This window comes from Megalobrama amblycephala, linkage group LG10, assembly GCF_018812025.1.
Source record: "Megalobrama amblycephala isolate DHTTF-2021 linkage group LG10, ASM1881202v1, whole genome shotgun sequence".
NCBI lineage: Eukaryota > Metazoa > Chordata > Actinopteri > Cypriniformes > Xenocyprididae > Megalobrama > Megalobrama amblycephala.
In genome coordinates, this window is record NC_063053.1 from 27540638 (window position 1) to 27563656 (window position 23019).

Here is a 23019-nt window from a genome sequence, read left to right on the forward strand (position 1 = left end):
TAATTAGCCTCATTTGTGAGGCAAATGGATGAAATCTATATTGGCTTAGTCCAGTGATTAAAATATATTCATCGAATAATCTTGGAACTCTTGATACCTGAATATCTGCTACTCTCTAAAACATAATGTCAAATATCTAGACACGTTAACTATATGACTATTTGCTAAATCATGGCTAATTTATCAGCAATACCTTCAAGATACTTTACAGCACCCTCATACAAGTGTGAAGTTCCCCTAGTCGGCACTTGTTAAGCCTTGTGTACATGGACAGGATCACAGTTATACATACACCTCCCAGCACTAAGCATGTTTTATATTTAAAATTGAGGCAAATGAAAGGCATGAAAGGCATTAAAGTGAAAGGCATGAATTAATTGCGTGAGGAGGAAGGAGCTAATATATGCAAAAAGCTACTTTTTCCTTTTACCCAGTGGCCTGAGAGTGGACACACAGGCACAGTGCACCATGTGCTATATGAAAGAAAGGACAGATTATTTAAAACTGGGCCCTCATGTAGTGTCATATCCCGACATAATTCTTGTTTTACACAATCTATTTTACTATTTTCTATTTTTATCAGTGACAGTCTAAAATGACATAGGGCACTTTAATTGTTGTTTGTGTACCGCACAATGACTTATAGACTCAAGTACATGCATATAAACAGATTGTATTGTTTGTCTGTGTGTCTTTTATGGACCTTATTCATAGGATGTTGGTTTATCCCCCATATTCTCAGCATAAGTCACCCGAAGTTTTTGTTAAAATCAAGTATCTCTTACCTTGCCTGTGCATATGGTATTTGCTCGATGCTACATTTTAGCCAACATGGTTATATATGCAACAACCGGAAGTGGACTGAGAAAGTCCTCTGTAAAACTTGTATTGATACCTATTTTCACTTTAGATATTGTTGGAACACAGATGCCATCACTGCGTATATATTTTGTGTTTATTGGATTGATGTCCAGTTCTGTTATAAAGTGTGATTGGTTTCACTTGATAATGTTGCACTTTTATTCATTATGAAGCATGCAGCTATGCTTCCCTTGTCATAATTGTGTGCACTAGTGATTGAGATTCCCTGAACACTGTAAAAAACTATAGTTATAAAGCTCTATACTTTTGATGTTCTTGGCTTTACACAAAAATTAAGGCCAACAAAATAATGCTCTTATGTTTAATATCAGATTTTTAGCATTGTAATGGTGGACTCTTAAGTTCCAGGCAGATGTTAGACCATGCGTAATGTGTAAAACAATTTGCAGTATTTGGGTGTTAGATGATCAGTGACCAAAGGTGTGCATCTCTAGGTTGTTATTGTGAATGAGAAATCTTCCACCATGCCTCTTGATTATTTGAGCTCAATGGCTTAATTATAGTGTCCAGGTTTCTGGCAGAGTAGCACCAATTTTGAAGCCATTTATTTGAACTGCAATTAAATCCGCAATTCAACTCTTTCAGAACACGCCTCGGTTGTCGCTGAAAGGAAGTCATTTTGTTAATTTTAACATTTTTACTCTATTTTTCCACTTAAATGACCTGAATGAATACTCAAAACAACCATCTTAAAATTTCTTCCACCCTGCACACTGTATTCTCTGTATACAGGCTCATATTATGTCAACTGTGTAGCTGTACATGTCAGATGATGTCATCTGCTTTCAAGCCTTTAGCTTTGAGAATAATATACCTTTCATTGAATTTACAGACAGAATATGAGCACTTGGCCACAGCTAGCATTTTCGCAGCTGCTCCCCGAGCCAGTCCTACTGAAGAAAAGCCATCTAAAACCAGCCTAAGCAGTTTTGTTGGTTTTAGTTGGTCTCCCAGGTTTTAGAAGGGTTTTAGGCACTTTTCTGCTGGTCAGCCTGGGAGACCAGATAAACCAATTGAAGACCAGCTTTGCCAGGATGTGACACATGCCTAAACCAGCTAAAACCAGCAAACCAGCTTAGGCTGGTTAAAACAGGTTTTTATTAATAAAAAAAAAAACACATTACATTTGACAACTATTATGTGTTGACCAGTTTTTGCAGTCAGTGTTTAAATAAAAGTGCCATGGTGTTACCATGTTTGTTAGGATATAGTAACATGGTAATGCCATGGTATTTGGATATGTACCATCGTAGTGCCATGTTTTTAGGACATGTACCATGGTACGTCTGGTCTTCTTTGAAGTACTAAGGAATAACATGGTATATGGAAAAGTACCATGGTGTTATCTTCTGATGACATCACTGTAACCAGGCACCACGACAGTACGTTTTGTGAAGAAACGCATATAATGCTAATCCGAGGAAATTTTTCAAAAATTAAATATGTTCAAACAAGGCTCAACGATGCTGAAGATGTTCAGCAGACATTTACGATGCTCTTTCCCATTTCGGGAATGAGCTCGGATGATGTAAACAGCTGCATTTATGACAAAAATCATAATTTTCAAGGGTGTTGGTTTGAGGGCTGTTAAATGCTTAGTGACAGCCTGTTCCTCACCAAATCCTTTGGATTTTTTTTTAAACACTGTGGCTCATGCAGTCATTTGGGACTTTCTATGCCACTGCACAGTGAGAGAGTCTCTCCTGGCAGAGTTACACCCTGCCCTGCCTTACAGGCACTAATCACAGGCTAAATTTAATATGCTAGCCTCTAAATTTAACACCTGCTAAAAGGACCACTCTGTGTTTCTTGATGGGTGCTGTGAAAATAGAGAAGAGAGGGACTTTTTGCTCTAATTTTTCCTCTTCCTTCTCAGTCTGACCACATCCTCAGCATCACCCTTTTTCTTGGATATGTAGCGCTGAAAGCAGAGAGCACATTGTTTGTCTAGTCTGGATGCTCTGCTAAAGTTAGCATTAGCAAGCGGCTAACGCACAGTGCTCCATTGAGCAACATTGAGTGCTGCGAGGAATGAGGCTGTATGAAACCGCAGTCGTTATTTAGTTAATAGTTTAGAGAAAGTATTATGAGGGAAGCATAACACACCAAACTAATCCAACACAGTGTTCTCCTGCAACTCAGGCCTGGTTTATTGCCTTTAAAATAGGGACTACAGGAGTCAACAAAGATTACAGTGAGGAGTCTTGTTTTGAGACTTCTATGAGCTGTGTCTTGTGCTTATGGCCTGGGGATGCTTTTTCTTTGTTTTCATGGTTAACAACTAAATAATTCTGAAACCGCTTCTCTATACAGAGGAGTCTAATGTTCTTTCTGCCCTTTTTCCCCATGGGAAATCTATGTCAGCCACTGTAGCACATACTGACCATATGACCATGTCAAGTATGGAACCTGCTTGCAAACTAGCCAGTGAAAGAAAAAAATTCACACATACTCAAATGTACCCATAATTGTTAAATGTTGAGGTGTACAAGTAAATTTATAGAATGAACATTAGTGTGGCAGGGCAGCAATTGATCTTGAACTTACTAATCCTTCTGTTTAGATCATAATTCTTTTAGCTCTCCTTTAGTGCCACCGTGTAAAGCTCTGGGGCCTCATTTATGAAATGTGTAAGATCATCCTAAACATGAAAGCATGATCATTACTGATGATTAAAAATAGTAAAAAATTTTTTTTTTTTGGTTTCTGCCATTATTCAATACAACAAAATTTGGACAGTGCTATTTTTTTTGTGTGTGGTCATTTATTTATTCATTTATTCAATTGTTCATTTTGCAAAATTTAGTCAGCAGTATGGTCATTATACATGCTTTTCACTTGTACATACAAGAATATTGCCATGACAGTTTCAGCCTTCATAGATCTCAATTTGTTCCTACGCAGGATCAAATCCATGGACTTTAGGATTAAATCTGAATTTAGGATTAAATCTGGTTTTATAAATGAGCCCTCTGATCTTTGCCACTTTGGTGCCAAAATTTGTTGCAAAAGGAGTTGAATAATAGTTTTATGCAAGCAGAGTAGCACTTAATGAATTATTTTTACATAAATTGTATCTCTAATACACAATGTGTGTGATGTAACCATTGTTGCAATCTAATGTCACTTTAATGCTATACGTGCACGCTTGTAGCAGTATGTGTGTGGGTGCTGTGGTGACAGGGCTTGACGATGATGGGGGCTAATGGTTGTCATTCTGCCTCCTCGACCGCCTTATACATTCTGACCAATCACAACAGCCTTCTCAGCTGCCACAGACTAACCAATCTCTAATCATACAGTATCACCAAATATTGTTCTCTGTTTCCTTCAATCTTCTTTTCTCATTTTGTTAACAAATATCTGGATGGAAGAGGTGTTTTTAGAAGACAAGATGTTCGCATTATATTTTATGTTTTGTTTCTCCTCTCCACCTCTGAATATTTTCTTGGACTCTGTTGTTTTATTCTTTGCATAACCTGTTCATTGTTGCAGCCAATGCCCTTGTAGATGTCACTCTTGGTGCTTTGTGAATGCTTCATTGTCTTAATATTATTAATAAAATATTGAGTGTATTCCATGCAGTAAATAGATATGATCACAAATTGGTTTCTTTCATTTGGTCATTATTTGTATTATAAATATATATATACTTAATACGCATGCATCTTTCATAAGCTGTATTTGTCACTTCATGTGACATTCTGTACCAGGTATACTTTGAAGGGTTAGTTCATCCAAAAATTAAAATTCTGTTATTAATTACTCACCCTCATGTTGTTCCACACCCGTAAGACCTTTGTTCATCTTCGGAACACAAATTAAGATATTTTTCATAAAATCCAATGGCTCAGTGAGTCCTGCATTGCCAGCAAGACAGTTAACACTTTCAATGCCTAGAAAGCTACTAAAGATGCATTTAAAACAGTTCATGTGACTACAGTGGTTCAACCTTAATGTTATGAAGTGACGAGAATACTTTTTGTTCGCCAAAAAAACATAACGACTTTCAAAACACTGCTTCATGAAGAATCTTTTGTTTCGAAGCGTGTATCAAACTGGCAAAGTCACATGATTTTTAGTGAATGAGGCTTTGTTACATAAGTGCTTCGAAATTTCAGTGGTTCACCACTGGGGGCGTGACTTTGGCAGTTTGATGGTGCTACGAACCACTGATTCGAAACAAAAGATTTGTAAAGCTTCGAAGCTTTATGAAGCAGTGTATTGAAATCAGCCATCATTAGATATTGTTGAATAAAGTCATTATTTTGGGGTTTTTTTGGCGCACAAAGTATTCTCGTTACTTCATAACATTAAGGCAACATGTTCTCCAACCAATACGCTTATATAGGTCATTTGTCACTTCCCTGAAATACGACCCATAGGAGCGTTTACTAAAGTTGTGCCCCTATGGACAACAGGACACTTTCATAGTAATGCATTGTTCCCTTTTATCTGCGTCATATTTCGGGTTTTGTATAGCTCAATTGGCAGAGCATTTCAATAACAATATGCAATCATGTGATCATGCGATCGTGGGTTCGATCCCAGGGAACACATGTGCTCATAAAGTGTATATGCACTATAAATCACTAAGGGTAAGTTTAGGGGTGGGGTAGGTGTAGTCGTTAATAAAAAAAATGAGTTTCGCTAAATGGAAATAGGACAAATGGTGTAAAAAGTCCACACATTGCATTTAAATGAACACACACTTTGATTGGTAACGACGGTCATACGTCATTTCATGACGACAGACGTAACGACGTTGTCATTATTTTTATGCCAGCTAGAGGACACATGACTTTAAAACGTAAATATAGGTCATGATAAGGTGCATGAAGAACGACCTATAGGGTCGTTTTTTTTGGAGGACAGTCTGAACCACTGTAGTCACATGAACTGTTTTAAATACATCTTTAGTAGCTTTCTGGGCATTGAAAGTGTTAATTGTCTTGCTGGCAATGCAGGCCTTACTGAGCCATCGATTTTATGAAAAAATATCTTAAATTGTGTTGTGAAGATGAACAAAGGTCTTATGGGTGTGGAACGACATGAGGGTGAGTAATTAATGACAGAACTTTCATTTTTGGGTGAACTAACCCTTTCGACGTGAATGTCAAAATTGAAATTAAACGTGAAGTCAGCGTGAAATCAAAATTGACCCTATTAAAGGGATAGTTCACCCAAAAATTAAAATTCTGTCATCATTTACTCACCCTCAAGTTGTTCCAAACCTGTATGAATTTGTTCTGCTGAACACAAAGGAAGATATTTTGAAGAATGTTTGTAACCAAACAGTTGTGGGGCACCAAAAAAACTACTGTGGAAGTCAATGGTACCCCACAACTGTAAATGATGACAGAATTCATTTTTAGGTGAACATACATATAATGTACATTCCTGGCATTTTTTGTGCACCATTCATCAGTGCAATGAAAAAATAATCTTTGAAACACTTTATTATCAGCATCCACCTCTAAAAGACTCTCCATATTGAATGATATTACCAGGCCCTCTTATTTTTCAAACCCTCCCCTCCAACCAACATTTCACTATCCAATCCCGTTGGATAAAATCGCACCTGGTTTTTTTTTTTTTTTTTTTTAAATAATTTTTTATGTTGTTTCTCTTACATTTTGGAAGTAAAACATGATGCAGTGGCGTTTTCATGTTGACTTCAATAACAAAAAGCATCTAATCTTATTCCATAATATTCCATCATAGAAATTCACATGAGCTGGAGGCCTGGAGGTCAGCGGTATTATTTGTCCTTTTGAAATGAAATATAAATAGCACGCAGGTTATCAATTACACATTACCCACCCAAAGCTTGTGAATAATTGAACATATCCTTTGGACAAGAGGGCTGAGCAGAAGAAAAGAGGCCATTTATGTTTACTTTATTGAAAATTACATTATTCAATGCGCAAACACCGCTGGACCATCAATGAAAGCTGATCTCTGAAAACAACACTCTAGTTTTCTGCTCTTTATAGCACACTGTGCGTACATATCAAGTTCTATCCGGTGGATTTGGTTTATTCATATTTGTTTTCCTCTTTGATGAATGTGATCTGGTCAATGGGGTGAATGAAAAGCTGTCCTAGTTACGAGTCTCTCATTTAGATCACAGAGACATCTCTGCTCATGCTTTCCATAGCCAGCATACCTCCGGAGCTCTCGCTCAAAATACGTGTGTGCACTTTTCTCATGCCTCATATCTCTGCACATCATCCATAAGCAGAGCAGAATGAGAGAGGGAGAAAAAGCCGCTGTCTCTATTGCGCTGGATGGCCTCCAAGTCTGTGGCAGCAAAGTGAACAGTGACCTCTCTCTCACCTCTTCCTGCCTAAATGCACATGCACAGGCTCCCTTCCATATTTCATACCAGAAATACATCCCCAGACAGTATTTTACACCCAATGTGGAAGGCAGCCGTCAAGTCCAGGAGGAGAGGGCAGGGCCTAAATCAGCTTCGTGCACGCCAGCCTGGCCATTAGAGCCAAGAAAAACAGCCATCACTATCGTACTGTCATCTGGAGGAACGAGCCTCACTGTTCTGTTCGCCTACAGCGGATTAACCACAAGCTCGTGAAAATATGACGACTCTGCCATGTACTGGTGAGATTAAACTTCTTGAAATGGGAGGTGTGCTTAAGTCCTTTTGGCACGGTTTTAGTCCTCAATAAACATGTCATATGTACAACTGGCGCAGTGCCTGTGTCAACTCAATGTGGAAAATACATGACAGAGAACCACATATATGGAGTATACAGGGTACAATTATTCATTAACACGCTCTCGTCATACATAATAGGAAAAGCGATCACACCAGCTGCAACATGTCTCAACAGTATAGTCAGGGTGTGAATAATGGGGATGGGGGCTCTGTCCACCCTAATTAAGGAACCTCAAAAAGCGGAGGTCTTAAAAGTGTATTTTTTTCACATGTAAGAATGTGTTTCAGTAACCCAAAAAAGTTAGATTAGGAAGAAGTAATAATAAAGCGCTAAACAGACAATCGTGAACAGAAGTTGCATCAGAAGGAGGTAACCATACATGATACAAAAGCTGTCACTGGGATGGTACTATTTCAAAATTTTCTAATGCCTCTTTTCCACTGAGTGTACGCAATTTTTGCCTTTTCCGTTGTCAGAAGTTGTGAATGGTACTCTAATTCCGAACCGTACTACTTTTTTTCGACCCTTCTGTTGGGCTAGCTCAATAGTCCAGTACTAAAGGGTGGAGCTAGACTCACTGCAGAATGTTGATTGGTTGACAGAGAATCGTCACTTGCGCGTGCTTCAAGGGGAATGACAACAGAAGAGGCGCCATTTTTTAATAAAGTTGAAAACATAATACCCTTTCTTCTTGTGACAAACAGCCACATGCCAAGAAGCAAGAACAAGATCTGCTGTATGTCATCCATTGTTGTTTACTGTGTTGCTTTATTCTTCGCGCTAGAATGACATTGATCGCTACTTTCCGGCATACACCACGCCTATCAAGTAAGGGTACTGTTGGTGGTGGAAACGCAAGCTAGAGTTTAACGTCCAGAAACGTACTGAACTGTACTGTACTGTCCTGTACCACTCTGTGAAAACCATTTAGGTGCTATATTGGTACCAATATGTACTTTTGAAGTAATAATATGGACTCTTTAGGTACAAATGTGTACCTTTCGAAAGGGTACCACCCCAGTGAAAGCTTTTGTACCTTTTTTTCTGATATTGTATAGCCAAAAACTGCTCAATCGCTGCCTGTTAAAGTTGGCATGAAATGGAAATTCTCCCTATTTTCTAAAAGCATCTAAATGATCTTATTAGCATTGTTAGCGGTTTAATTTTAAAAAGAATTACCTCGTAACTGTTTTTCAAAATGTCAAAATATCATGTCATGCCGGATTTCTCCAATTATTTAGTCTGCTTAAACCCTGCCCCTTCCTTACAATTGTCTGTAAGATTGCATATACAGTAGATCTGCCTTCAACCAATCAACAAACGTTAATTTACATTTTTTTTCTTTTTTCTACATTTTTTTCTTTTCCAATAACCTGTTTCACTTGCATATGTCTCTACTTTCTTTGCATCACAGTGTACCACTGTACATTTTTATCAGTGGCTATGTTAACATGCAGAATGATATTGAGATTTACAGGATTAGTTCACTTTCAAATTAAAATTTCCTGATAATTTACTCACCCCCCATGTCATCCAAGATGTTCATGTCTTTCTTTCTTCAGTCGAAAAGAAATTAAGGTTTTTGATGAAAACATTCCAGGATTTTTCTCCATATAGTGGACTTCAATTGCGCCCAAACGGTTGAAGATCATAATTACAGTTTACAGCGATCCCAGACGAGAAATAAGGGTCTAATCTAGAGAAACCATCGCTCATTTTCTAAAAAAAAGTTTTAACCATAAATGCTCATCTTGAACTAGCTCTCCTCTTCTTCTCTATTTGAATTCCAGCAGTGTAGACGCTGCTAAGTGTATTACTGCCCTCCACAGGTCAAAGTTTGAACTAAATTGTCATATACAATATGCTAGTGCAAGTATATAACAATTAGTTCAAACTTTGACCTGTGGAGGGCACTGTGGTCTACACTGCTGGAATTCTAAGAAGAAGAAGAGAGCTAGTTCAAGAAGAGCATTTATGGTTAAAACATATACAGTTTTTTATTTTTTATTTTAGAAGATGGTAGATGGCTTCGCTAGATAAGACCCTTATTCCTCGTCTTGTATTTTTTAAAGCCCTTTGAAGCTGCACTGAAACTATAATTTTGACCTTCAATTGTTTGGGCTCCATTGAAGTCCATTATATGGAGAAAAATCCTGGAATGTTTTCATCAAAAACCTTAATTTCTTTTCGACTGAAGAAAGAAAGACATGAACATCTTGGATGACATGGGGGTGAGTAAATTATCAGGAAAGCAATATTGTGATTAAACTTTACCTCATGGAAACTACACTTTTCTAATAATTGCTGCAATTAAGCTTATAATAGTAGCAACCATAATTGTAGTAAAATATGTGGCGTATACCAATTTTAATCATAGTAAACACTTTAATTGCATCTATTCCACTCTGACCAAAGAGCACATGTGCTTGTGATGTAAACGGATGATGTGGCATGCTCATGCTGTGATTTGTAAATATGGCAATAAAGAAGGCATCACATATTTGGGGTGCTGAAGAAAATTAGTTCAGCGTTGAGAGTATTGCGCGACATGAATATACAATGCATTATATTGATGGTTGAAAACATTGAAATAGAGACATTGGAGATACTTCCACATATTCTTAGCAATAATCAGAATAATGAAAATTGCATGTAAATGGGACTGAAGAGGTTTGCTCATGTAAGCATCTTACTGCAATTTAGCCCTTACTCTGAGTATTGGAAATAATCACATTATTGGTACACATGTAAACATAGTCACTGAATGTCTAGCATCAGATAAGATGGGTTGCAAGCAGCATTTCACATTGACTTTGACCTTTAGTTGAATTTATTGCCTTTGGCAGAAACTTCTGCATCTGTTGCTTTTCAGTACTATTCAATACCTGCTTCTTTTCCAACCCCGTATTTCATCTTTTTCCAATTGTTCAACCTTTTGTCATTTTACACTCTTACCTGGCAAGTAAATGATATAATCTGCCATTTTCATTTTTTTTCCATTATCTCATTCTGCCATAATTCATACTGGATATATCCTACCAAGGGTCTGTGTTTAATTTAGCTGAAGTCATTCTAAAGTTTCCTCAAGCTGAATGTAAAATTGTAAAAAAAAAAAAAAAAAAAAAAAACCTGATGTTTCAGTTTCATCTTATCATCAAGATCAGCATCTGCTTTGGATCGTCAAAATATCTTTCCCTAAGCATTATTTCTTGATATTTGTCTCTCTCTATCCTCTTTTCACCCCTATAGTTGTATCCACCTTCTCACTGTAGTGCATCATTGTTGTTTGGCTGGCCTTACTGTAAACCTAAGGACTGGGGGCTCTGGTCCCCACCCCCCACCCCCCACCTCTCTCTCTCTTTCTTGCCTGCCTGCCTGCAAGGCTCAAACCAGCTCTGGAAAGTTTTCCTCAGTCTTAATCCTGGCATAGTTATTGCACTCTGTGTATGTGTTTATGAAGTCCTGACAAAATCCTTCCTCTTCAGCCTCTCCCTCTCTACTTCACTTCCCCTCTTTCTCCCTCTGGGGCTCCAATTGCAGAGATTTAATTTCAGCTCTCCTGTCTAAAGGGGAAAGATTCTAGTACTTTGTAAGGACAGAAATGGAGCTGTTTTTAAACTTTATATTTTTAAACTCTTTTTTTTACTGTGTGTTTTGATGTTCGTTTGCCCATATAATCTTTAAGCTATTAAGGTTAAATGTATTTAGCTTGCTGTTGCAGTGGAGGGCTCGAGAAGCAGCTTCAACTCGACCTTAGATGTACCTCCAGTGGGACTACTGATGCTTGGAAGATGAGTCCGGTAGCAAGATGCGTACATTATGATGGTGGAGTTGGGGAGGTGGAAGGATGCCAAAACAGCTGATGCTAGAGCAAGGTGAGTGGCTGCTTACAGTCGTGTGAAAAAGTTAGGACACCCTATTGAATTCCATGGTTTTCCATATCAGGACGTAATAAAAAATCATCTGGTCCTTGACAGGTTTTACAATTCGAAAAATAAAATCTCAGATGAACAACAACAAATGACATATCACACCATGTCATTGTTTATTTAAAAAAAATAAAGCCAAGATGGAAAAGCCATGGGTGACAAACTAAGGACACCATATGTATCTGTTGCTTATAGATCCACTTTTAGCAGCAATAACTTGAAGTAATCATTTTCTGTATGACTTTATCAGTCTCTCACATCATTCTGGAGGAATTTTGGCCCATTCTTCATTACAATGTTGCTCCAGTTTATTGAGGTTTGTGGGCATTTGTCTATGCACAGCTCTTGCCACAGCGTTTCAGTCGGGATGAGGTCTGGACTTTGACTGGGCCATTGCAACACCTTATTTTATTATTGTTTTCTTATTCAGCCATTCTGTTGTAGATTTGCTGATCATCTTGAGATCATTGTCCAGTTGCATGACCCACTTTAGCTTTTGGACAGATGGCCTCACATTTGACTCTAAAATACTTTGGTTTACAGAGGAGTTCATGGTCGACTCAATGACTGTAGATGCCCAAGGCCAAAATCATCACCCCTTCACCAGGATGCTTTACTTTTGGTATGAGGTGTTTGTTCTGATATGCTGTGTTTAGTTTTCACCAAACTTGGCACTGTGCATTATGGCCAAACATCTTCACTTTGGTCTCATCTATCCAAAGGACTTTGTTCCAGAAGTCTTGTGGTTTGTTCAGATGCAACTTTTCAAACCTAAGCCGTGCTGCCATTTTTTTTTTTTTTTTTTTTTGAAAAGAAGAGGCTTTCTTCTGGCAACCCTTCCAAACATGCCATACTATCCCATCTTTTTCTAATTGTACTGTCATAGACTTTATCAATTTCTCTGAGCATTACACTGTCTGATCTTGGCGTGAATTTGCTGGGACGTCCACTCCTGGAAAGATTGGTGTCTGTTCTGTATGTTTTCCATTTGTGAAATTGTTTGGAAATGGCTGTATAACCCTTCCCAGATTGATGGCAGCAACAGTTGCTTCTCTAAGCTCATTGCTGATGTCTTTCCTCCTTGGCATTGTCAACACACACCTGAAGGCTCTAGATCAGCAAACTACCAAAACTTCTGCTCACACTTGCTGATGATCAGTTAATCAAATGCATTTGATTAGCAGTACCTGACCATTACTTACCTACTTAATTCCTAAGGAAACAGTAAGGGTGTCCTTAGTTTGTCACCCATGGCTTTTCCATTTTGGCCTAGTTTTTGTTAAATAAATAATGACTCGTGTGATATGTCATGTGTTGTTGTTCATCTGAGGTTTTATTTTCCAAATTTTAAGACCTGCCAAGGACCAGATGATTTTTTATTACGTCCTGATATGGTAAACCATGGAATTCAATAGGGTGTCCTAACTTTTTCACATGACTGTATATGCTCTGGGGGTTCTTCACTCCTCCCGGAAATTACATTTAGGAACTTCACTTGAAGCAATATACTGAGTTAAATACAAGTTATATACCCCATGCACCAATGCAATCAAAATGTGTTGGGTTTTTTTCTCCGTATGTGTTCACTTTGTGGTCATCGATAACAAATAGTTGAACAAAAGTTGACAAAATTATCTTTTAGAAGATTCATTCAAAACATTCAAAAATTACAATCTCTACTGGGAAAGTGGTCTAAAAATATTAATGACTCGCATTGCATTAATGGGCATGAATGAGAATGTACCTTTGATTATCAACAACAAGCAAAAAATCTTTGTTAATGACTGTGATAAACTAAAACCTATTGGGTATCTAAACAGGCGTAAGTCCTTTGTTCTGCCCCAACTTCCCTTTTCAATATGAAATACAGGATAGAAAAATGCAAATTCATTTAGCAACTTGGAGGATTGCAGGAATTTTATTTTACATAAATAAGTCAGTGTGGTAATTAGGCTTAAGCTGCATGTAAAAGAATTTTATTTATTTATTTGATAAATAGACTTAATGAGAAACTTTGGTATGCATTTCTAATTGCCACAGAGCAGAGCTGTGAAATATATTTTGAGGAAAGTTTTGAGAAGATTAGTAGGCTCTCTACTGAATGTGTTCATGCAATACAGTTTAGTTGCTCTTGTGGCAAAAAATATGTATGGAGATGGATTATTGTAAACCTTAAAATGGAAACCCGTGGTTTCTGAGATGAAGCACTCATGGCCACAGTTTAGACCACTGTTAACTGTGTTTTGGAGATGACTTGGCCTTGACTTGGCAGGAGATGTTTTCACCCTCATTACATTTTAGACCCAGATACTGAGAATCCACTGTGCCAAGTAATAGTGTTTAGAAAGCGAATTTTGATCAAATGTTACAGCTCTGGCCACAGCTGAAATGATGTGATTCATAAAACCCTTATTTTACTGCTTTCATTAACATGTGAAATCACACTGTAAATCACAAGGTTTTATGAAAATTTTATGTTTGTTTAGCATTTCATTCCCCATTGGCTGCATGTCATAATATATCTGAAATCATGTGGAACAGCTCCATGAGCCGCAGTGGATTGGATGCAAGATTAAACCTCAAGGACTTCTGGACTATCTCATTTTTTTAAAAGGCACACTTGAGCAATGAGGGTAAAAGCACTTTCACATTAGAGCTTTTTGTAAGTCTGTTTGATGCCAGCGCTTGGCTCGTTTGATAGGTGTCAAAGCATTTTTTCCGAACTTGGGTGTGCACCAGTGAAACAGACCATAGTTCAGGGTTTGGGTCATGTAAATTCTGGTACAGTTTGCAATTAGTATAAAAGCAATTGTCCTAAATTGCAAAAGTTGAAACCCTATTGATAACATATAATTTGCATCTTTGCAAGGGCCAATAGTTACCTTTCCATTCATGCATTTTTAAATTTTGAGGTATCACATAAAGAAATGCTGGATGGAAATGCCAAGATGTGCGTAAAATCTTCAAATGCGTAAAAAAAAAAAAAAAGTGCTCAATATTTTTTTTTATTCGGTTAGAAAACATGCGCATAAACTTGGCACATCAGAGTGTTTTTTGTTATGCTTAGGCGACAGGAACAGTAAGAAATTGTTTTTTATTGCAATTTAAGCAAACTTTTTTAAGCAAAAAAAAATCCGTTTGTACACATTCCTAATGTATTGTATAATGTAAATTAAATATATATTAAAATGAACACTGGAAGCTCACAAATGTATAAATTGTAAGAAATTTGAGACCAGAAATGCATCACGTAACTGTAAGAGTAAAAAAAAAAAAAAAAAAAAATACTAACTACGCGCTTGTTTGTAAGGAAGATTGGGAATTATTAAAAGGTTAGTTCACCCAAAAATGAAAATAATGTCATTTATTACTCACCCTCATGTCGTTTTACACCCGTAAGACCTTCGTTCATCTTCGGAACACAAATTAAGACATTTTTGATGAAATCCAATGGCTCAGTGAGGCCTCCATTGCCAGCAATGTTACTGCACCTCTCAAGATCCATAAAGGTACAAAAAACATTTAAAACAGTTCATGTGAGTACAGTGGTTCTACCTTAATATTATAAAGGGACGAGAATACTTTTTGTGTGCCAAAAAAATGAAATAACTTTTCAACGATATCTAGTGATTCAAAACACTGCTTCGGAACTTTACGAATTGAATCAGTGGTTCAGAGCGCCAAAGTCACGTGATTTCAGCAGTTTAGCCGTTTGGTAGGAGATCCAAATCACTAATTCAAAACAAAAGATTTGTAAAGCTCAGAAGCTTCATGAAGCAGTGTTCTGAAATCGGCCATCACGAGATATTGTTGAAAAGTCGTTATTTAGTTTTTTTGGCGCACAAAAACTATTCTTATCGCTTTATAATATTAAGGTAGAACCACTGAGCTCAAATGAACTGTTTTAAATATGTTTTTAGTACCTTTATGGATCTTGAGAGGTTCGGTGGCTTTGCTCTCAATAGAGGCCTCACTGAGCCATCGGATTTCATCAAAAATATCTTAGTTTGTGTTCCAAAAAGGTCTTAGAGGTGTAGAACGGCATGAGGGATGAGTAATAAATGACAATTTTTGGGTGAACTAACCCTTTAACTAATTTCTTTATCCAATACGTCTGTCACGCCACATGACAAAAGAACGAATGGCTCAGACCTGAAGACTCAAGAGGTGAACTAATCCTTTGTGTTTCCAGTACAGACTGCATATCTTAGCCTACGGGGCTGTCACAGGATGAATTGACGACTCGAGAGATGAAATAATCAAAACTTCTGTTTTCAAGTTGTTGATGTAACTTGAAACATTTAATGCTCTTCTCCATTTCACTAGATGGTGTGACAGTTGACAGCCTCACAATGTGATGGACATCATTTACAGTAATCCTGGGAAATTTCTGAATGCAGTCACAAGTCATCTTCTCCTCAGTCATTTTGACAGCGCTAGGTAAGGAACAATGGCGCAGCACCAGATGTAAATATGCACTCTGAGGAAAAATGCAGAAGTGACCATGCATAGAGTCCATTCAGAGAGAAATAAAATGCATGGAAATTTAAATGCAAAGAGCAATTCACAAGCGCATATTGAACCGTGGATGTCATACCGAATGGTTCAATATTAAATTGAGAATTGTAGCATCCCATGAACTACAATGCATAACATGACTTTGCCTCAACATAATGTGATTGGATAACTGGACTAACCAGTGGAGCAATCTCATTGCACACCATCTAAAATATTGTTTTAGTCATTCTGAAATGCTTAAGCCAAAGTCTGTCATCAAAATGATTTGGAATCATAAAATGAATCAAGAGTTCTAGAGAATGATTTTTTTTCTTATTCATTTTATTTTGATGTTCTCATGATAGCTGTATGAGACGTGTAAAGAAAACTGTACCTACTGTAGGGTCATGAAGGTCAATAACCCACCTGTATCCACTAACACATTCACATGCTATTTGTAACTCTTAGGCCCGGTTTCACGGACAGGGTTTAGACTAAGCCAGGATTAGACCTTAGCTCATTTAGGGCATTTACGTATCTTTTATAAACGTACCCTTGAAAAAACATTACTGGTGTGCATCTTGAGACAAAACAATGACACTGACATATTTTAAGATATGTCAGAGCAAGTTACTTTAAGTTAAAAAAGCTCAAACATGCATTTTAGTCTAGCTTAAGCCTCGTCTGTTAAACCGGGGGTTAGGGTTTACAGCACCAATGGTAACTATCCTGTATGTTAAAATGTGACAATGAATCATAGGTAGAAGCTTATATCAGCTCAAGTTGCACTGTGTGAATGCATTGTTCTGTCCTAGTGATTTGACTCAACCTTGAAGGGAAAGGATATTGCCCATGTTTGTCTTTGCAGGGGCTGTTTAGGAATGTGGTAGATATATGACATTGCCAAAGGAAGTCTCCTAAAAAATTCGACAGCCTTCCAGATGAGAAGTGTCCTCGCAGAATGTATGACTCACCTCCAGTTGCTTACGAATGAGAACTGAGTGTGTCACAGATATTGTCTTTAACCACATTTGTGTAAAGAACTGAACACCATGTTTAGACGTTGCTAGAATTATCTGTACTGTTAAGCTATCAGGGCCTGTAGAAATGACGTCAACTTTTCTTCCATATGCCTATAAGTCCTGATTATTCTGTGTCCTAGTGTTAGTTTACGGCTGGATCCATTTAATCATTTTCTATGGCCTTTTTTTATATATGCTCTATAAACTGTCAACTAATTGAAGTTCAAATTTGACTTCTGGTCTTCATTGAAAATATTGGTCTCTCTTTATGGGGTCAAACCCCCACTCATGGGGTGAGAACAGTGCTTTATTCGCAAATGTTTTATGCAATATTCCAATTTATCACACAGGTTTAATTTACAGCTTTGTATGGAAACAGAAATAACCATTATGTTTTTACTCATAAATATTACATTTTGGGGAACTAATATAGATATCTGAGTTATCTGAGAGACTTATCTGAACGACACCACATAGTGGGAAACTTGTTCTTTTTCATTTTTCTTTTACAATAAAATTAGCAAAGTTGCATAATATTTTCATGGTAACATTGTACAATTACAATAGAAAAATAAAGTGCTACCGAATATTGTAACACAGTTCGTAAGTATGGGAAGAAGAAGGCGGGAACCGGCGAACGTTAAACATAACAAATTCAACAAATTCAAAATAAACAAATACAAAACGGAAGTAATGCTGGCACACCCTCGCGGACGTCTGCCAGCCACACAAACATAATAAAACAAAAAATAATATCCAGGCCTGGTCCTCTCTCGTCCTTCACTGTCGTCGCTCCTCCTTTTATGCTTCCGGAGCTCCTCTGTGAGAGACTCAAGGCTGGTGCAACTCGCAGGTGGAGCGCCATTCCCTCACGGCTCTCGCCTGCCCTGCTCGTCACATACCCCCATTGCCCCTCGCAGGCCGGGGGGTACTCCCGGTATGGCGCTTACTCGCCCCCAAATTCGCCGGCCGCAGCACCTGGGGGTAAGGACAGACAAGACGAGAGAAAGGAGACGGAAGCACAGGGAGCGACAGAACGAGAGAGGGAAGAGAGGGAAAAAAAATTCTTGGTCCGGTTCTCAGACACACTGCCGCTCGGTCCTCAGCCAGCCGAGAGGCTCTTCCTGGCGGTGCCATGCGATGGTACTGGACGCTCGGTGGACGGCTCGATCCTCCTCCGCCCCCTGGCGGCCGGCGATGGCTCCTCCAGCTGAGGGCAGCCGGCAGTGAGTCCGCCGTTCCCTGCTCCTCCCCTTCATGGCGGACGGTAGCAGGCTCCGGCCCATGGCGGACGGCGGCGACTCCTCCACTCCCTCCTGGATGGCAGCCACCCCATTTCGTCCCAGGAGCACGGCATCGAGCTCTCCGTCCCACCTTTCACTAGGCTGCAGCACCACCACCTCGGGCAGCTTCTCTTCTCTTGCCCGACCTCCGCAGCACCGCGATCCCAGTCAGCAGCGAGGGCTCTTCAACAGCATGTCCCTCCTTCCTCCCAGGTTTCGGCACCAATGTAACACAGTTCGTAAGTATAGGAAGAAGAAGGCGGGAACTGGCGAACGTTAAACATAACTTTAATTCAAAATAAACAAATACAAAAGGAGAGTACTGCCGGCAGACCCTCAAGGACGTCTGCTGGCCACACAGACATAATAAAACATAAAATAATATCCAGGCCTGGTCCTCTCTCGTCCTTCACTGTCGTCGCTCCTCCTTTTATGCTTCCGGAGCTCCTCCGTGAGAGACTCAAGGCCGGTGTGCCTCGCAGGTGGAGCTCATTATCTCTCGCGTCACCGGCCTCACGCCGTTCCCTCACGGCTCTCGCCCGCCCTGTTCTTCACAAATATATACCATATAAATTAAGTTTACAGCACCTTCTTACAACACAAGTTTACAACACAAAAAAGCAAAAACACACCTGATGCGCATTCTTTATTCATCAGAAGTAGAGTTAAAAGATTACATCTTTGCTATCCACTCTGACCAATGTGATTTGAAACCTGATGTGCTAATTACAACATCTCAACTCATAAATACCAGAGAACTTGAATCCACTTTCATTGCGTTTACAGCAAACTGTTGGCATGAGTTGTTGACCTGAAAGAGAAAACTTACCATAGAAGAAAACCGTCTACACTAATACCCACTATGGCACCTCTTGTGGCAATGCTGAGAATGGTACACGTGTGTTAAATTTTGAATTGTGGTCCCACACATTTCTGAACACAAATATGCACAAAAACTAGCTAGAAGTTGAGTATTTTTCAGCCTCAGTCTATCTCTCTGTGTTCTCTTGATTGGCCTGTCAGGGAGATTGTAGCTCTAAAGAAGGAGGGAGCCTTCTGTGGTTTTCTCTCTCTCTGCTCTTTCCCAGAAAGATGAATCAGAGAGTGGTGACCGCTGAGTGGCCCAGGTTCCTTTCATCCTGCTCTTAAATCTCCCAGTGCGCTGAAGGGGGTCCAAGACTGCACCATCTCAGCACCCCCGCCCCCCTTTCCCGGAGGGGATACAGCTGTTTAGAGAGTCCTGGCCCTGGATTTATACACTACAGATTAAATTAGACTTTGCCCTGTGATCATAACAGTAATGTATTCATGAGCTCGATGAAATGTTTTGTTTTCCTCTTCATGTCTTGTTTAAAAAGACAAAGAAAAAATGTAATTACTTTCATTAGTGTTGGAGCTGTGGTCTAGCAGCTTCTCCAACACATTGTACTGTAGCTTTTATATGGGTTATGCAAGTTTGTATTCAGCTTGTGACATTTCCAAGGGGCCAAAAGAAATATAACAATGGTTTTCATTATATTAGAACATTTTGCACAACAAATAACAAAACAACCAAAAGAGAAACATCAAACTTTGACAACCCCAAGGTCTATCAAGATGTGGATGGTGAAAGCAAAAATTTAAAGGGAAAATTCACCCAGTAAATAAATAATTTACTCAATATCATGTTCTTTCAAACCTATTTGAATAGGGCTGGGCGGTATAATGATATATATCGGTACCACGGTATAAAAAGTCTATCATTATAGAGAATTTGCTATATTGTGTATATCGCGGAATATAGCACTATTGACACTTTAGAGTAATGAAATGCATGAATGAGAATTATAAAGAGCAGAAAGTGCTTGATGTTAAAAACAATTATAAGTGCAATATATCCCTAAAAGGAACCTCTGCCTCTCTAAGAAGGTGATAGCGAATTTGGGATGTGCTCAATGTTAAAAAAATTTAATAAGCACAATAAGCAGTAAAAAAAAAACTCAGTGCAGTGTACCCCCTAACTGACACACAGTATATGCGCACAGAAAGCTGCGTCTCTCTGCATACGATCACAAATTCAGTTCTTTTCACTTCTTATTGTGCTTGAATGGTCAAATACACATGCAGTTATGTCAAAATCCCCATCGTGTGGAGTATTCATGTAAACACAGTTGGTTATATCTCAAGTGTAAGTAAACAGCTGGGTGTCAACCGGATGTGTATCAGTATAATGGATCTGTGCGTTTGGTCTTAAAGTGACAGCAGCCTATTATCCCTACCTGCTGCCCTGTATCATTAATGTGAATCAAAAAAAGAGAAAATAACTTACTGCTCTTGACTGAATAACTTTTTTTAGCTTTAATAAGAATACATTTATATTTAATTCATACAGAATAAATTTCTGTACTAATTCTAAATATGTTAAATAAACATATTTTACCTGAAAAACCTCATTTGTTTAATTCATATTTTAGTATTTGTCAAACTGGGCCAAATTGTGATGGCTAGATGACTGGGTCAGAGCATCTCCAAAACTGCAGCTCTTGTGGGGTGTTCCTGGTCTGCAGTGGTCAGTATCTATCAAAAGTGGTCCAAGGAAGTAACAGTTGTGAACTAGCGACAGGGTCATGGGCGGCCAAGACTCACTGATGCATGTGGGGAGCGAAGGCTGGCCTGTGTGGTCCACTCCAACAGACGAGCTACTGTAGCTCAAATTGCTGAAGAAGTTAATGCTGGTTCTGATTGAAAGGTGTCAGAATAAATCACAGTTTGTTGCATATGGGGCTGCATAGCCTGGTCTGATGAATCACGTTTTCTTTTACATCACGTGGTTGACCAGATGCATGTGTGTCGCTTACCTGGGGAACACATGGCACCAGGATGCACTATGGGAAGAAGGCAAGCCGGCGGAGGCAGTGTGATGCTTTGGGCAATGTTCTGCTGGGAAATCTTGGGTCCTGCCATCCATGTGGATGTTATTTTGACACGTACCACCTACCTAAGCATTGTTGCAGACCATGTACACCCTTTCATGGAAATGGTATTCCCTGGTGGCTGTGACCTCTTTCAGCAGGATAATGCACCCTGCCACAAAGCAAAAATGGTTCAGGAATGGTTTGAGGAGCACAATAACGCATTTGAAGTGTTGACTTGGCCTCCAAATTCCCCAGATCTCAATCCAATCAAGCATCTGTGGGATATGCTGAACAAGCAAGTCCGATCCATGGAGGCTCCACCTCGCAACTTAAAGGACTTAAAGGATCTGCTGTTAAAATCTTGGTGCCAGATACCACAGCACACCTTCAGGGCTCTAGTGGAGTCCATGCCTTGACGGGTCACAGGGCTTTTTTGACAGCAAAAGTGGGACCAACACAATATTAGGAAGGTGGTCATAATGTTATGCTTGATCAGTGTATATTGTGATACTGTATATATCGTTATCATGAAATAACATTTCTCATATCGTGAAAAGTCATAGCTCCCACCCCTACATTTGACTTTCTTTTGTCGTGGAGCACAGAAGGGGAAATTTTGAAGACTTTCCGCGCAGCTTTTTTATGCAAAAAAGTTGATAGTGTCAATGTCTGTCAAGCTCAAATAAGGACAAAAAACATGATAAAACTAGTCAAGACTTCGACGCCATTTTCTAAATCTTCTGAAGCAGGGCCACAGTAAGCAATTCTGGTACAAAATCTTCATCATTGTCCCCCTCGGTTGAATTCACAATCACTTTGTGGGGACCTCTCAAGGGTATTTACTATTTGCCGTCTTTAAATCTCTGTTGAAGACATAGCTCTGACTTAAATGAATCACATAAGATTTAATGTGGTCTATTGTCTTTTAAAACTGTCTCAAAAAGGATATTACTCCACAGATCTGATTAGTGGTAAAAAAATGTTGCTCCCCTCTTCCTCCTCTGTTGTCCTCTGGAGTTATGGGTGGATGTTTTCCTGGTAATGATGATTAATACTTTTTACTCTGTATTACATCCAGATCTGCCTACAGACACAAACTCCAGACACGAACAATAGCCCTTAACACAGACCTTATCCATCAACTACTGTTCTAAGACAAACGGTCACAGATCACATCATTTGGACAAGCACCATAACCGTGAGCACCTACTTTAAGTCCCAAACTGCAAATGTCACACGACACCAGCCGCAGGAAATGACCAAACCCTGCACGCAGCTAAAAATAAGGCTCGTTGTTAGAGGAGAATAGGACCAGGAAGGCGGCAAAGTACAGCAAATATTATTCCTATTCAACCACTGCTCGACCACACTGCACTGTTTTTGGAGAGGAATGGGGAAAAAAAGCGGCAAAACAGAAAAGAAAGGGGGCTGCATGATGGGATAGAGAAGGGTGAAAAGAAAAGCCTCACATAGACTGCTGGAAATCTGACAAAACAAACTATGAGAAATAAGAAAGGGGAGTGGAAGGCAGAGGGCGGAAACGAGCAAACGGAAGAAAAAAACGGCCTTGCTCACATTGACACAGCTGAAGACACTGTAAAACCTCAAAACCTGGAGAGCAGTGGTGCAAATAAAAGCGACTTTACATTGGAGAGCAGAGAAAAGTGTCTGCTCGCTCCTGCTGTTCTGTCGTTTTCTTTTTCTCAGTGGCTTGGTCGTACTCGCTATTGTCAGAGAAGAAGAAAAAAAAAACTGCAGAGCTGTAATGCTGGCATGGGACCCACACCACAACCCCCCTCCCCCTCACCTCCCTTCCTCCCTGGCAAGCGTGA

General features: G+C 39.1%; 1 protein-coding gene across 4 annotated transcripts in view; it reads left to right on the plus strand.

Moving 5' to 3' along the window:
- The first annotated feature begins 6139 nt into the window (after positions 1-6139).
- prop1 (PROP paired-like homeobox 1) overlaps positions 6140-23019 on the plus strand; it is a 33408-nt gene continuing 16528 nt past the window's right edge. The window contains exons 1-4 of one of the 4 annotated variants that reach the window (XR_007186867.1): positions 6140-8390; positions 11284-11437; positions 15818-15931; positions 16857-17315. Coding sequence is in view for 3 of the 4 variants with exons in the window: in XM_048205607.1 (XP_048061564.1) it covers positions 15886-15931 (46 nt within the window). In the remaining variant the exon portion in view is untranslated. Of the gene's footprint in view, positions 8391-11283; positions 11438-15817; positions 15932-16856; positions 17316-23019 lie in introns of those variants that run through there. The other 3 variants (XM_048205607.1, XM_048205608.1, XM_048205609.1) reach the window with 3 other exon arrangements.